This window comes from Branchiostoma floridae, chromosome 8, assembly GCF_000003815.2.
Source record: "Branchiostoma floridae strain S238N-H82 chromosome 8, Bfl_VNyyK, whole genome shotgun sequence".
Classification (NCBI taxonomy): Eukaryota; Metazoa; Chordata; class Leptocardii; order Amphioxiformes; family Branchiostomatidae; genus Branchiostoma; species Branchiostoma floridae.
The window spans coordinates 3,342,000-3,358,222 of record NC_049986.1 but is presented as its reverse complement, the minus strand read 5'-3'; the positions used below and the strand labels follow the sequence as shown (position 1 = coordinate 3,358,222).

Sequence of the window (16,223 nt, the reverse complement as noted above, 5' to 3'; positions counted from 1 at the left end):
AAGCAAAACAACGAAAATAATGGGTTTAGGTGTGACAGGCCGTTCGATATAACCGAACTTGTCTCCGTCGCCGTTGCTTGCCTGCGAAGCTGGTGTGTTTCGCCAGGTGGTGATTATACGGCTGGTAGTATTGATATTTACGCTAGGCCCTAATTGCAGAAGGCCGGACAAACATCGTTATTGAATCATTTAGTCAACACACTCGTCAAGTACAGAGAATGTTGTTGAAATGTAAAAAAAAAAACAGCATGACTAGAAAATGAATCTAATCATTGAACTTTTATTTTTAGCAAGTCACATTTGAGCCTAAATGTCTCCCGCTACAGGACCTTGTAGACGAAGGTGATCACATTTGAGCCGAAATGTCGCCCGCTACAGGTGCTTGTAGACGAAGGTGATCACATTTGAGCCGAAATGTCGCCTTCTACAGGACCTTGTAGACGAAGGTGATCACATTTGAGCCGAAATGTCGCCTGCTACAGGACCTTGTAGACGAAGGTGATCATATTTGAACAGAAATGTCGCCCGCTACAGGACCTTGAAGACGAAGGTGATCCCGTCTTTGTCTTCGACCTCGTACATCTTGAAGACATCCCGGCTGACTCGTTCCCAGAGTCCCTCGTCCTGCAGACGGGCCATGGCGGGCTCCAGCTTGTCAATGTAATCCTCCACTATGTACAGGTACTCCTCACGGAGCGTGATGATGATATAGCCACCTGCGGGCGAGACGGAGGCTGTTATAGGATATAATAGGATATGTTATAGACGACAGGGGGACGGTTAGGAGGTTTATATGTATATATATATATATATATATATGTATATATATATATATATATATATATATATATATGTGTGTGTGTGTGTGTGTGTGTGTGTGTGTGTGTGTGTGTGTGTGTGTGTGTGTGTGCGCGCGCGCGCGCGCGGCTCTAGCTTGTCACTAAAGTGACATGTGTGCAGGTACTCTCAAGGAACGTGATAACGATATAGCCGGGGCGAGACGGAAACTGTTATAGAATAATATTTACGTATATGCGTGCGTGTGTTTGTGTGCGTAAGCGTGCGTATTTGTTCCTTTTTCCTTCCTTCTTTCTTAGTCCTATATATCCACACCACGTTGAATATAGCGTGTCTGGACCTTCTGCTCACCTGGTTTGGCGACCCGTATGAGCTCAGGTAGGCAGTCCTCCTTCAGGTGGTTGGGTGCGAAAACAGCGCTGCAAGCGATGGCGTCATAGGTGTCTGTAAAGGACACAGGTCCTCTCAATAACTTAAAAGTGGCGCAAGTTTCAGCCCCCTAACATTAATTTTTGAAACTGCAGGGGCATTCATGATGGTGAAATTTGGCCCCAAAGTTTCCATTCGAACGTTGGGTATCGGGTTACCGGGGCTCCCGCGCGCGCGCTCCGGGGGACCTGACAGTAACTGGAACATATTCCAACAGATCATGGTAGTTAGAAAAGCAACCCCTCGCATGTGCCTCGTCGATATTAAATGAAAACTGGCAGTGTGTACACGTATCTTACCGTGTACGTGTGCTGCACAGTTTTGTCTCAATGTTTTCTGAAATGTGCCTAGTTGGTTGATTTAGAAAGGGTGTTTGGTGGACCAAAAAAACAAATACCATATTTAGATTGGTCCTAAATTTGACTGAAAATACAAATCTTTTATATCATATAGGTAATGATATCAAGATAAAACTTTCTGTCTCAGATATTTTCAACTTCTACTTAAAACTATTTTACAGCCAAAATAAGGTCGAAAAATCAGCATTTTTTTCAAATTTTCTAACTCAAAGACTAGTAATTCAAAATTGCATCCATGTTTCAAAAATCCCTAAGACACAAAGCTGGAGATATTAGTTGTCGACAATAGAAGTCCTGAAAGAGTTGATTTGCCCGCGTTTTGTAAGCGATTTAAATACCATGTTTGGCCGTATGTCTAGTATCACCGATAGGGACATGGAGTAACTGATACCGCCGTAAACAAGTGTTGTAATATTCAAGGTCACCAATAATGACACCAGCAGCTTTGTTACATGTCACATGTTCCAAACTAAGCGGCAGCAAAACTAAGCTTGCCAGATAAAGGTTTATATTTGTGAAAATGTTTGTTTTTCTTCTGACGCACGGCACCCGGGAAAATGAGGGCGTTTTCTGTAACAACCTGCGGATGACCGCGAGTGACCTCCAATAGAACGCCCGTTCTGTTCAATTCGCGCGCGATCGCGTCAGATCGAACCCGATTCGTGTTCTAAATCCCCACATAGAAGTCTGGAAATTTTGGGGCCAAATTTTACCATCGTGATTTTTGGCAAGACATTCCAAAGAGGACAACTGCAGAAAGAAATGACGGATTCACATCATTTTAGGCATGCTGGTACCTTAGGCAAAGATGTTCATAATGATATACATGTTATGAAAGTAATGACTTAATTTGCATAATTAATGTGAAAACTGCATAGTTCAATTGTTTTTTCAATAATTGTAAATTATGATAGATGGAACATAAGAAGATACCAAGTATGCTAATGAGGAACTGATTTGCAAAATATATACGAAAATTACTAAACCGCTTACTGATTATTGATGGGAATTTTATACTTGACATGTGTATGTTAGTCAGTGATGAACATCACCATGCATAAATCATGAAAATGTGCAAGCGATTTGCATAATATTTACAAAAGCTCTAAATATTTCATGGAGGTATGAGGTCGCCAAACTCTAGTTAAAAAACTGAAACTTATTTAGTACTGATTTACCAACTTGATGAAACTGTTTGCGGAGATTCAATTTACTACATGTATATCTCAGACATCGTTAAGTAAAGACTTAGCAACATTTGAACTGTAAAAAGACATTGGGAGAAAATGTCAAAACGCCAGCCAAGTCTAAACACTCGGAGTTACCGGCTTCGATGTCCAGACGGTTCGGTCCGACAAAGGCGCAGATGAGTCGGTTGTAGATGTGCTTCCCCTCGGCCTGGCTCAGCATGCCCTGACTCCCGTCCACAGCGTCTATGTTGGTAAAGCCCAACTTCGCGAGCTAAGAAGTAATAAAACATTTAACTAATCAATCAATCAATCAATTAATCAATCCTTACTCCCGTCCACAGCGTCTATGTTGGTGAAGCCCAACTTAGCCATAAAGCGTTTAACCAATAAACCAATCAATCAATCAATCAATCAATCCTGACTCGGACTTCTCACCTCTTCCCCGCACGCTACGGTCCCCGCCCCCCGTCAAGAACCCGGACCTTCTCACCTCTTCCTCGCACGCTCCGGTCCCCGCCCCCCGTCAAGAACCCGGACCTTCTCACCTCTTCCTCGCACGCTCCGGTCCCGGCACCCACATCAAGAACCCGGACCTTCTCACCTCTTCCCCGCACGCTCCGGTCCCCGCCCCCGTCAAGAACCCGGACCTTCTCACCTCTTCCTCGCACGCTCCGGTCCCGGCACCCACATCAAGAACCCGGACCTTCTCACCTCTTCCCCGCACGCTCCGGTCCCGGCACCCACATCAAGAACCCGGGCCTCTCACCTCTTCCCCGCACGCTCCGGTCCCGGCACCCACATCAAGAACCCGGACCTTCTCACCTCTTCCTCGCACGCTCCGGTCCCCGCCCCCGTCAAGAACCCGGACCTTCTCACCTCTTCCTCGCACGCTCCGGTCCCGGCACCCACATCAAGAACCCGGGCCTCTCACCTCTTCCCCGCACGCTCCGGTCCCGGCACCCACATCAAGAACCCGGACCTTCTCACCTCTTCCCCGCACGCTCCGGTCCCCGCCCCCGTCAAGAACCCGGACCTTCTCACCTCTTCCCCGCACGCTCCGGTCCCCGCCCCCGTCAAGAACCCGGACCTTCTCACCTCTTCCTCGCACGCTCCGGTCCCGGCACCCACATCAAGAACCCGGGCCTCTCACCTCTTCCCCGCACGCTCCGGTCCCGGCACCCACATCAAGAACCCGGACCTTCTCACCTCTTCCCCGCACGCTCCGTCCCCGCCCCCACATCAAGAACCCGGACCTTCTCACCTCTTCCCCGCACGCTCCGGTCCCGGCACCCACGTCAAGAACCCGGGCCTTCCCTCGGTCCGACCCGCCCAGGGCTTTTGCTACAGCGCCTGCGCAGACACGGGGAGCTCTGCAGTTCCGCTGCGTTATAATCTCCTGTGGGGAGAGACAATAAGCTTACTCACGGTTTGATGCGCATGTGCAATGGAAATGGCAGAAATCAGAAAATGGTCCGACCTAACATCTGCTGGGAAAATACATTATGATGTAAACACTGTCGAAAAGCTGTGACGTCAGAATGTATCTATCGTAAAATTGTAAACCAATTGTTTGTTTGTTTGTGTCTAGTTTCTAGGGTGTAAAATTTTTCACCCAGCATGCTAGCAACGCACCTCTTCATAGTAACCAGACCAGTTGTCGTAGAGCTTTGCCGTCATTTCCGGGGTCATATTGCATTTTGGGTCGAACATCTCGGGGGGTATCTTTTTCTCCGCTGACATGATGTGTATAGCGTGACTACAGCAATAAACACAGGGTATAGATAGTTTTTAAATTAGTTCCAATACGGCTTTTGGCCGCAAGATGTTCTTTATACCCCTGCCACATTTGGCGAAAATCGATTCTGCGGCAAGAGCCCGAGCCTTGTTTATAATAATAATATTGCAATTTTATTGCACAACAATGCACAAAGTACAAAGTATGGCTTATATGTGACAGGGACGGTTTTCAGGTGCAAAATACGCGCAACCCCCTGTCGATCTTAAAAATGGCCGATCTTCCATCGATACGCCCGAAGATCGTGGCTAATGTGACAGGGGTGTTAGTGGTCGTTCACGTACGTCGTACGATCGTAAATTGAAAGCATTCTTGTAACAATCACCATCGCGCTTGCGTCGTACAAAATTCGACAGTTTACCTTTAAAACAAAGCAGTATTACATCCTTGTCAGCAGTTGGCTTGGTCTTCTTGGCCTGCTAAAATCTTTAGACCTCAAAACCGTACGACGACTTTGACAGTGCCAGAAGTTAAAAGAAAAGAGAGCAAACTTGTGTATGGATCCTTGCTTGGGAGAAAGTTAGAGGCAGTCAAACGACTCTGCTCTATAGCACAAACAAAATCATTTAAGTTGTAGAACGGTGAGTGGTAACTGATGTGAACCAAATCTATGTCTTAACTTTGCTGAAAATACAGACTTCATACATCTACGACGTAGTTTGGCATGGCATGGCACGGTTTACTTGGGCGAACTGCCGGTAATGTGATTCACATAGCTGGCTCCTACTTGAGATATGATCTGACTCAGCTTCGTTGTAAAAACCACAGAGAGAGAGAGAAAAGACAGCACATGTGACCATCATCCGACGAACCAAGCGGGTTACAGAGACAATAAGAGTTCGGAGACCTCATACCTCCATGAAATATTCTGATTATGCAAATGACTTGGACATCTACATAATTTATGCTTCGTCATGGACACCTTTAAATAACTTACACAGGTCACAATGTTGACAATCCAATCATTTACTACATGCACTTCGATGAATTAGGACACTTTCACATTAATTATGCAAACTAGGACTTATTTGCATAGTTGGTATCTGATAATCTTCCACCTGCCACCAATTTCACATGTTACATGTATTTAAGTCCTATAATGGAAAATGCTGGAAATATAGATTTTTTCCTCATAAAGTATGCAAATTAAGTCAAAATTTGCATAATTTTCACTTCATTATGTACATCTCTGCCAAAAATACCTACATGCTAAATATCATAGAAATCCATCATTCCTATGTTCCGTTATGCTCCCTGGAAGATTCTGACAAAATTGCCCCTGCAGTTCGCTAGGGGGCCCAAACCTATATATCCTCTTCCTCATGTCACAAGCTATCTGTCACCAAGAAATCAAGACCATAGCATGTTCAGGTCAAAAGATTAAAACAAGTGCTTTTAAAAAAAGCTGGCGTTTCGTCTACGTTTATGAGTGTGACCTGTCTTTTTCTTGAAGTAAAATCTGTTAGAAAAAGTCACTCAAGTGCTGTTGCGTCTATAAGAAAAATTGTTATTTTGGAAAGGAGTGCTGTTTAATAGCGGGTCTTGGCTTACAACTTTATTTTAAAATGTACAATAAGTTCATTATAAAATCTATCAATATACTCAGGTAGTCCTCATGAAGTCCTGTTCATAAGACAAAGGCCTTGCATATGTGAAATGAATACTAAAATAATAATAAAAATTATATATAAAAATATAATATCAATAAATGAATAGAATATTTATATATTATCTTCAATATTTAAAAAGGAAAAAAAACATCCACTCTCGGTTTCGAACCAGGGAATTGTGCCGAGTATGCAAATAAGACTGTAATATGGATGCAAACTATGGAAACTAATGGCAGAGAGTGAGTGAAACAAATATATTCAACATATATTGTATATGTACAACTTGAATGTATTCAATATCATGTGAATCTTGAGAAACGTATGCTCTTGTAAGTCAGGAGTTGCAGTGACCATATATTAAAGTTACACATAAATTAATAAGAAAAAGGACAGTGTGTGATTGTACATGTATGCTTTTATTTTGATCAAATTTTATGAAGTGAGAAACATGGCCTTCACATTGTCTAGCATGAAAAGGGGAACTTAGTTCTACGTTGCAGGGCAAAAATTGTGAAGTTGCGATACACATGATCTCATTTTCAGCAAAATTATCATTGAGTAGTCCACAAATGATGTAAGTTAGAAATTGCTCAATACAATATGATTCTCTACTGTGTTGTATATACGAGGGGCATTCAATAAGTAATGCCCCTGACCCATTTCCCATAGCAGGATATTAATGAAACTTGGCACAGTTATTAGTCTTTCTCTTCATAGGAAACACCCAGAGTTTTGCATTTCTCCCATCATTTGATGTAGCTCTGGACACCGTTCTTGTAGGACATCCCAGGTTGGTCCTCCGACAGATGCCTCATCAATGGCAGAAGAGGGACGACCAGGTCTGGGAGCTGTTTCCACAGACTTCCGACCTTGTTTGAATTCAGGATGCCAGCGTTTTACAAGGTCATATGATGGGGCATCATCACCATAAGTTTTTTTCATTTCATCAAAAGTCCCCTTACGTTGTAACCTATTTATTGTGTTGAAGAAACTGATTTTTAGCAATGTTTGTGGTTGCAGTAGGTTCTAAAAATGAGGTGTTTGGTGTTGTTTACAGGCAGTGAAAAAGGGTCAAAATGTTATGATCCCGTATAACGTAATTATGCCGTATTTTTCCCCCTTGTTTTGTCGTCAAATTACACATTATAGGCCGGCCAACCATGCCAATGTGAGTTTTTTATGTTCTAAAACTCGTAGGTAGGTGATTTTTGACAGAATCTTTCTGCCATGATTCCCATTGTTAAGAATAGGCAGGCAGTCTAAATACCGAAATTTGCCCTGCAGGTGTTTGCGTACCGACAAAACAGGTTCGGAAGGTTCTGTTTTGTAACAAAACGTCCCAGGGGAATTAGACAACCTGGTTTGCATTAAGAGAACTGTTGTACATTTCTGTCCGCTTGCTCTAAAGAAAAATTCTAAAGAATTTGCTACTATCTGATAGATAGATAAATTCAACTACAATCTGGGAGGCGATAACCCTTACTGTGTACAAGTAGGCAAATATATCCACGAATGTTTATACCGTAGACACAATAGTGTAAAATTTTAATTTTTATAGACCTTACTAAAGGCGTTGTACTTTTGTCGTGTTAACAAAAATTTCTCTATTTATTCATTTATTTGTTGCACATAACAATCAGGTTGTGGTCTGTTTTCAGGTGTCTCTGGACACACAATAACCTCCTTGCTCAGACATTCACACAAAATTAAAGATTACTTGTTTTTAGGTCAACGAAAAACAAAAAGTATCCTTCTTCAGTCCGTTTTTGTGTACCGCATCGGCCGAAATGCTCGGCATGGAGCTTATATTAGGAAACGCCCACAAATTATCAACGTATTGTGGTCTAAGTCAAATGTCTTCATTCTAGAAAACACATAAATACTTTAATGTCTTACCTGTGTTTCTACACGTAAAGTGGGACGACGATTCTGGCAGCTTGAGCTTTGTCCTTCTGTCTTATCTATTACCAGGACGTGGATACATAATAGGGGTCAAAGTTCATATTGTGGGCCTGGTTACCCATCAAACGTACATTTTATTTCAGGTTTCAGATACCATTATGTAGGGATTCCCTGTTTTGTCAAGGATTTGTGCAACTGTATCGGTATTTATGATATCTATATAGCTGTTATAACACACCAACTTTGCAGCCACATACTCAGACTCCGTTGAACCATGTCCCCTAAACGCATAATGGAATGCGCCAAACAATTTATCTTTTCTCGCCAAGCAAGTATGCAAATGTGTAGCCATTGGTGACGGGATTCAATATATTTGGGGTCTGCATGGTCTTTTACGTACTAGGCAGCCTATTTCTATTACCCGTAATTCGTAGGGAAATCATCTTATCTGCGTAATTCATAGCTAGGCGACCAAATTTACCGTAATTGCTTTCCTTGACTTAGCGTAATACTTAGGGGGAGCTTCTTCTGACTTTAGCGTAAATCGTTGATGGGAACCCCCATGCAGACCCTTAAACGCGTTTTCAGCAGACAACGACCACAATAACCAGTTTAGTGGGCACTATATATTTTGAAAGGTCAGCAGACAATGGAGAAAAATTTCTGCCCAAGTAGCATGGTTCAGTGACCAAGTAGGACATGGTTACATAAATGCACCAAAGTGCAAATGTCAGTTGTTTTGTCACACGTTAAGAACAGAATGACTGATTAAGGTCCCGATTTCACGATTTAAATTTCAAAATTTTCATATCATCCCGGCCCTGTTAATAAAAATCGCCACTTGGAGCGATCAGTAATCCAAGGTCTATAGATACACCTGTAGCTACTTTGGACCAGTCCTTACTCCACGCCTACGGCAGTCTCCAGCTGCAGGTGTTCGGAGATCTGATCTTTTGACCATCCGTATTTTATATCAACCCGATCTTACCGCAGTTGATTAAGCGAAGTCTAGTGGTGCGTACCTAGACTCATATTCAGGTTCAGGTCCGGATTTAAGTCCAGCAGTTCAGGTTCAGGTCCGGACTTATAAGTCTCGACCTGAACCCATCATTACGTATTATGTGCACTAGAAAGTTTTCTTTTTTGAGGGGGAGGGGGGATGTTGCATATAAAATTGCATGTTAGCATGAACTGAAATGCAATGTGAAAAATACATGCAAATTATATACAGCCAGTGTGAACACGAAATGTTTTTTTTGTCTTTTTCCAGTGCAAATTTCACTGCCTATGGAAGGTTTCACTGCCTACGAATTACGTAATTAAGATGGTTTTCCCTACGAATTACGGGAAATAGAAATGGGCTGCCTACCTACCTACCTACCTACCTAGTCCCTTGACCTCCAGGTCGTTGGGGGGACAAGGTAGACATGAAGATCGAGAGTTGCCTCCAGGTTCATCTATCCCTAGCCAGGGTTATGCTCTCCTGTAGGTGCTGCCTACGCCTTACGTAAAAGACCATGCAGACCCCCAACTATATTGAATCCGGTCACCAATGGCTAAACATTTGCATTCTTGCCTGGCGAGAAAAGATAAATTGAGGTAATCAGGCGTGCAACATGAACTTTGACCCATATTATGTATCCCCACCCCGATAATATATAAGACGGAAGGACAAAGCTCAAGCTGCCAGAATCGTCGTCCCACTTTACGTGTAGAAACACAGGTAAGACTTTAAAGTATCTATGTGTTTCGTAGAATGAAGACCTTAGACTTCGACCACAATACGTTGATAACTTGTACTATACGTTGTAGGCGTTTCCTAATATAAACTCCCTGTGTAGCATTTAAGACAATGCGTTACACAAAAATGGACTGAAGAAGGATACTTCTATTTTACGTTGACCTGAATACTAGTAATCTTTTGTGTGAATGTCTCCGCAAGGAGAGTATTGTGTGTCCAGGGACACCTGAAAACAGGTTTCGTTAGCTCTATAACAACTTCTTCCAGTACAACTAAACAGATTTATATGAATATCTACATGTATGAATAAGGCAACATATTCGTCTAGCATATCATTTGCACTATTGGTTCTACGGTATAAACATTCGTAGATATATTTGTCTGTTTGTACGCAATAAAGGTTATCGCCTGCCAGAATGTAGTTGAATTTATCCAACGAACAGAGTGTAGCAAATTATTTCAAGCAAGCGGACACAAGTGCATGTGTACAGCTTAATGCGTTTATCATTATATTGCAAACAATCCATAACAAAATGACTTTCGTCTTCGATCCCATTTGGGCAGAATGGACAAAAGCTCTGGTCACGGGGAGTTTTAGTATCTTCTGGCCTCTACAGTTAGTTTGTGACTATGGATTCTTTCTTATCTTTGTGTTTGCTCTATGAAGTTCAAAACTGTGTATATTTGAAAGATACTTTTTGTCCGTATAAAGAAATGAATAAATGAAATGTAATAATGTGACATAAATGATACAATGAACCATCTTGCAGATGACACCCAGCTAAAATAGCCTCCACCAGACCGACTAATTACAGGGTACGGATCATTGTGGACTCCTGCCCTAATTTCACCCTGCTGCCCGGGTCAATGAACCCTAGTAGTATAGTGGCAAAACTCTCCTGGAAATTGAACTATTCTCTTCCCTTCATAGCCAGCGAACTTTTAGGCCACACTGACTTAATCGCATTGATGTTCGTGTTGCCATGGTAACCGTTTTTTGATATTTTTTTGGCGAAAATGGCTTACAATGTATTTTTTACGTTCATTTGCTATATTCTACAATTAAATCTTATGATATCAAATGTATTTTTTCTGCGCCAACTGGTGTTTCATCTAGGAGGGCCCCAATGCCCTTTTGCGTAGAGCGTAATCGGCCGTTTTAATTTTACGTAGAGCGTAGACGGATCGCTTAATTCAACGTAGAGTGTAATCGGTGCATTTTGCGTAGAGCGTAATTGACTCTTTTCATTCTACGTAATACGTTGTAGCTCCCCGGAATTTACCGTAAAACGTAATGGATGAATTGTGCATATAGCGTAATCAAACCTGCCCTAACCATTGCCCTAAGTCCCGTCAAAATGCAGGAAATTGCGTTTCAGAGGGTCAAGATTTCAAAATTTCCGTGGACCTCCTTTGCGACGCCCCGCACAATCTGCGCTCTCGGCGACATGGTTGAAATATGTTGGGGCGTCGCCATCAAAATTTTAAACTGTATTTTTAATAGAAATGGCATTAAAGATTCGTCGATGAAGGTTAGACATCCAGGTAATAAGATACGCCAAAACAGTTACCATAGCAAAATCATATCCTGTTTTTGGCGGCATTAGGTATTGCCTAGGAAAATATGTTGGGGGGGGGGGGGGGCAAGCTAAAACTTGGGGTATTTTTGATGATGCAAATTTCATAAAATCGATCTAGTCTAACGGCAAAGTTTACGGGTTGCGTCAAAGGCGTTACATCTGCTGCAAAATTCTGTCAGGAAAAGATCGTCCCCCCAGACAATATTTCCTGCCGCCTCTAGAGGAGATGCCCCTACTGTGCTTGGTAATAACAAATTCCACTCCGCGATAGTTCTGGGAAAGTACGAATTTTTTAACACATCAATTCTAGGTTGGTAACTCTGGTACTTGAAGACATGACTGTTTCTTGTTCTTTTTGAGCTGGTATTAGATACTCATCAGTCGGTACGTCCACCAGTTTATTGGTCATTTTGTACATCATGAAAAGTCTGGACATTTTCCTTCTGTCCCCGAGTGACATCCACTGCAGTTCTGTTTTCATTTCTAGTCTGCAAGAAAAAGTTGCCCCTCAGATGCAGGAAATAGCGTTTCAGAGGGTCAAGATTTCAAAATTTTCCCGGGGAGCATGCCCCTGGACCCCCTAGGATTGTCGCGCCTTCGGCGCTCAAGATGATAAAAATTCGGTCAGCAATATTGCGCCCCGCGTTAGAAATTTGCTGCCGCCGCCTCTGCCGCCGGTTACCATGAATACTTTTAACTCAACTTGTATACCATCTTTGACACAAACGCTCAGTCGCTCGGTGATTAGCCTGGGTACTATACCATCGAGGCGCTCGGCGGTGTAGGGGTGGCCGCCCGTACAGTTAATTGGTACAGGCCGGGGGAGTTCTTACGGGGTTAGGTTAATTTAGTCGCGCGGGGTAAACTCAAAAGGCCGGCTTCAAGCTAGATATCGGCGAAATCTCAAAGGGCAGCTAATCAGACAGGCTGACAGAAGCAGGTCGGTGCCGGGTAAAGCACCCCAAAGCCGACCGGCGCGGAGAATGGTACCCAGGCTACTCGGTTATGAGTTCTGCATAACGTGTGGGGAAGCTTTTGAATTTAGCGTAGGGCGTAGAGAGGCTTCATGAATTCAGCGTAATACGTAGCCGGCCATCAGAATTTAGCGTAGAGCGTTGTCGGGACCCCCCCATTGGGGCCCTCATCTAGCAAGATGTTTAGGAGGAAAGTATTATTTGACAGGCTGTCAACAGTGAGCCTGTTATAGTAAGTGATCGCATGCAGGCCTGGTTGATCGGGTCACTTAGTTGGTATGACACTATATAGGTGTCTATATACACATAGTAGGTAATACACGTAATCAGATATATCATCATTTTTGTCCTGTACAGCTTTTGTATAAAGCATTCTATTATTTCGGCGTGTAGTCTACATGTACTATCTTGCGCTTCATATGTTTGTTTGGAAATTCAGATTTTTCTCTTAATGCAGAACTGTTTGTCAAATCCCCCTGCGGTGTTTCAATATCATTCAGAACCTTCCGAACCTGTTTTATCGGTACGCAAACTGCTGCAGGGCAAAGTTCTGTTTTTAGACGGTCTATTCCTAACAATGGGTATCAGGGCAGAAAGTTGCTGTCAAAATCACCAACCCTAGTTTTAGAACATGAAAAACTCACATCGGCATGGTTGCCCGGCCTCTAAAGTGTAATTTGACGACAAAACAAGGTCTAATATTCCGGCAGCTAGAACTACGTTATACGGGATCAAAAGATAGATGGCAAAACCTTTTGACCCCTTTTCACTGCCTGTCAACAACACCAAACACCTAACTTTTAGAACCTACTGCAACCACAAATGTTCCTAAAAATCTGCAGTACTAATAATTGCAATGCGGTTTCAATCATGCAGAACACCATATCAGAAGTCCGTCTGTAAGAAGGCAGCAGTAATTTTCATAACTCAACTTAAAGTTGCGTGTGCTTGTCAGCTAAGTGGATTTTCCTAAATGTTGACATTCATTTTCATTCCACAGTGTCCTATATAACATGGCGACCCCGGCTGTATCTCATCTGGAAAAAGAGAAGGGAAGTAATGGACGTGGAGAGGATCTTTCGCGTACACACAAGTGTGGCGAGTGCGGCAAGGAGTTTCGTCGACTGAGTGGCTTAAAGAGACATATGCGTTCTTACACTGGCAAGAGACCGTTAAGATGTGGGAAGTGCAGCAAACAGTTTAGTTGGCTTTGTAATCTGAAGAGACATATGAGAACCCACACCGGTGAGAGACCTTATAAGTGTGATAAGTGTAGCAAACAGTTTAGTGACCAGGGCAATATGAAGAGTCATATGAGGACTCATACTGATGAGAAACCATTCAAATGTGAGGAGTGCGGAAATCAGTTTAGTAGGATGTATCATCTGAAGAGTCATATACGGACTCACACCGGAGAGAAGCCCTATAAGTGCGAAGAATGCAGCAAACAGTTTAGTGTGTTGGGTGGTCTGAAGATACACATGCGGACACATACCGGAGAGAAGCCCTATAAGTGTGATGAATGCAGCAAACAGTTCAGTGTGTTGGGTAATCTGAAGATACACATGCGGACACATACCGGAGAGAAGCCCTATAGGTGCGATGAATGCAGTAAACAGTTCAGTAAGATGTGTAGTCTGCAGAACCATATGCGGACTCACACTGGTGAGAAATCTTACAGATGTGAGGAGTGGCGGCAGGCAGTTTAGTCGGCTTGATAACCTGAAGAGCCATGTGATGACTCATACCGGTGAGAAGCCATACCAGTGTAAAGAATGCAGTAGGAGCTTCCGTACCTCAGGTAATCTCCGGAGGCACAAGCGAACCCACAGTGTGAAGGATGTAATAACACTTAGGACACATGTACGTGACTTAAACCTTTCAGTCAGACCATCTCCGGAGCCACAAGGCAAAGCGAACTCACAGCGATTAAACTTCACAGCAACCGGTGTGGCGGTTTCATGCACGATTAAGGATGAAACCCTACCGGTGTGACGAAACCTTACAGCTACCAGGGTGAAACCCTACCTTTGTGAAGAATGCAGTAAGACTTAGAACTTCTGTCAGTCAGACCATCTCCGAAGCCACGTGCGAACCCACAGTGATAGAAGTTCACAGCTACCGAATTAAAGGTTTAAGGTACCAGGGGGAAAAGCAGGACAATGATAGTTTGGCAAAGAGAAGCCAAGAAAATAATTTGGTCGTAGATATGGGAATGACGCAGGTTCGGTGCTACGCTATAGAATTTGATGATTGGGCTGTTTATGCCTAGGTTACACATAGCCGAATTTGGCTCCCGATTCTCTCCCGACTATGGTTTAGGAGTGATTCGGGAGCTAGTCGGCTGTAGTCGGCTGGCGTTCGGCTGAGTCGGATGGCGTTCGGCTGGCGTTCGGCTGAGTCGGCTGGTGTTCGGCTGCTCCATCCGAATGTTTTGAAATGTTCAAAACATTCGGCTCTGAACGGCAACTCTGGAATGGGTCGGTTGGTGGTCGGCTGGTGTTCGGCACGGTCGGCTAGTGTTCGGTTGGTGTTCGGGAGTAAGTCAGCAGTCAAATTAAATCTTAACCACGCCATAAACATTGCTGATTTACTCCCAGCCTGTTTCCAACTTACCAATGATTCACCCCAAGACCTTAGACAAATCTCTGCTAACTCATTCCCAAGCAAAAAGACTATTGCCAGAACGTAGACGAATCACTCCCGAACTTCACACGACCGACATCCAGCCAAAAACAAAAAGACCCATAAATGCCGCACTGGAGCTATATGTGATCTAAATTTGATCTCTTGGTGATGTTTACAAATAGAACAAAGGACATTCTTGATTAAAAACGAAAATGAGCACTCTTTTGAAAATCGCTGATTATGTCTATTTCAAGTCGAAAAAGGGTCGGCAATCGGTTGGGGATTAGTCAGGAGTGATTCGGCAGTCTGCGGCTAGAGGTCGGGATGGTTGGTGATAGGTTAGTTAGCATTTGGGACATAGTCGGGAGTAAGTCATTTGCTGGTCGGGAGGTGTTCGGGACATGTTCGGCGCTAAAAAATAGGCGTGGCCTAAACTGGTCAGACTACTCCCGAACTACTGCCGACTTGGGTCGGCTAAGAGTCGGCTAGTGTTCGGGAGCCAAAGTCGGCTATGTGTAACCTAGGCATAACAGAGATATAAAGATATTTCTGTTTTACTATTGGTCTGATTGCATTCATATCTTCCTAACCTACGTGGACACTACAACAGTGTGTTCTTTGTGTTGAAATTTAGGAAATGTGTTGTTTTCGACATTGGAAGATTTCTGGCAAATAAACCATTCTAAAACATACAAAATTTTGTATTTTTATTTTTCACCCGGCCTTGTATTAGATGTGAGAATGCTATATCGTTGTAGTTTGTTGTCCAGAATAATGTAGGCGTCTCTCTAGATTTTAGATATTTGAGTGTGGATAACATAGCTACATGGTATGGACTGGAACTGTTTATTGTTTTTTAGAGTAGATAACATGTGAGCTTATTTGTCATATACTTACAATTGACCCTTTTTTCAAGACAATGTCGTAGAAGTCGCATGTTTTTTAGTACCGTAATGTTAGATTGCACCGAACCCCCTTTATATATATGTAGTTTACACGTGTACATCTAGAGGCTGTTGAGACCGTTATATAAACACGGCACTTTTTTGTCAATCTTCTAGTAACTGGAATTCCTCAAGAGATTTTTTCTTGTTTGTAAATATGCCTTACCTTCAAATTGAACTTATCTCTGACAATGTTAAAATTTAGCTGTGATAGAAAATATAACATGACATTATCTGTATGATCAACAGAATATCTGACATATCATCAATAAA

The 16,223-nt window shown here is 42.9% G+C and overlaps 2 protein-coding genes across 2 annotated transcripts; one reads left to right on the top strand and one right to left on the bottom strand.

Moving 5' to 3' along the window:
• Positions 1-260: 260 nt before the first annotated feature.
• On the bottom strand, positions 261-8,306 carry LOC118420535 (demethylmenaquinone methyltransferase-like). Its single transcript, XM_035827382.1, has 6 exons — positions 8,078-8,306; positions 4,409-4,532; positions 4,038-4,172; positions 2,912-3,047; positions 1,150-1,242; positions 261-716 (listed from the first exon to the last, which is right to left on the bottom strand). Exons 2-6 carry the CDS (start codon positions 4,514-4,516, stop codon positions 529-531), a joined length of 660 nt encoding a protein of 219 aa, XP_035683275.1. The 5' UTR covers positions 4,517-4,532; positions 8,078-8,306; the 3' UTR covers positions 261-528.
• A 1,220-nt stretch (positions 8,307-9,526) lies between these two features.
• LOC118420530 (gastrula zinc finger protein XlCGF49.1-like) lies at positions 9,527-14,190 on the top strand. The gene is made up of 2 exons (XM_035827374.1): positions 9,527-9,806; positions 13,379-14,190. Exon 2 carries the CDS (start codon positions 13,392-13,394, stop codon positions 14,085-14,087), a length of 696 nt encoding a protein of 231 aa, XP_035683267.1. The 5' UTR covers positions 9,527-9,806; positions 13,379-13,391; the 3' UTR covers positions 14,088-14,190.
• The last annotated feature ends 2,033 nt before the right edge of the window (positions 14,191-16,223 follow it).

Bases quoted from the DNA above. Each gene is read 5' to 3' on its own strand.
- LOC118420535 (XM_035827382.1), bottom strand. From the start codon at position 4,516: ATGTCAGCGGAGAAAAAGATACCCCCCGAGATGTTCGACCCAAAATGC. The intron at 4,173-4,408 runs GTGCGTTGCTAG...CTCTCCCCACAG, and splicing joins GGTCTGGTTACTATGAAGAG to GAGATTATAACGCAGCGGAA. The intron at 3,048-4,037 runs GTGAGAAGGTCC...ATTACTTCTTAG, and splicing joins CCGGAGCGTGCGGGGAAGAG to CTCGCGAAGTTGGGCTTTAC.
- LOC118420530 (XM_035827374.1), top strand. From the start codon at position 13,392: ATGGCGACCCCGGCTGTATCTCATCTGGAAAAAGAGAAGGGAAGTAAT.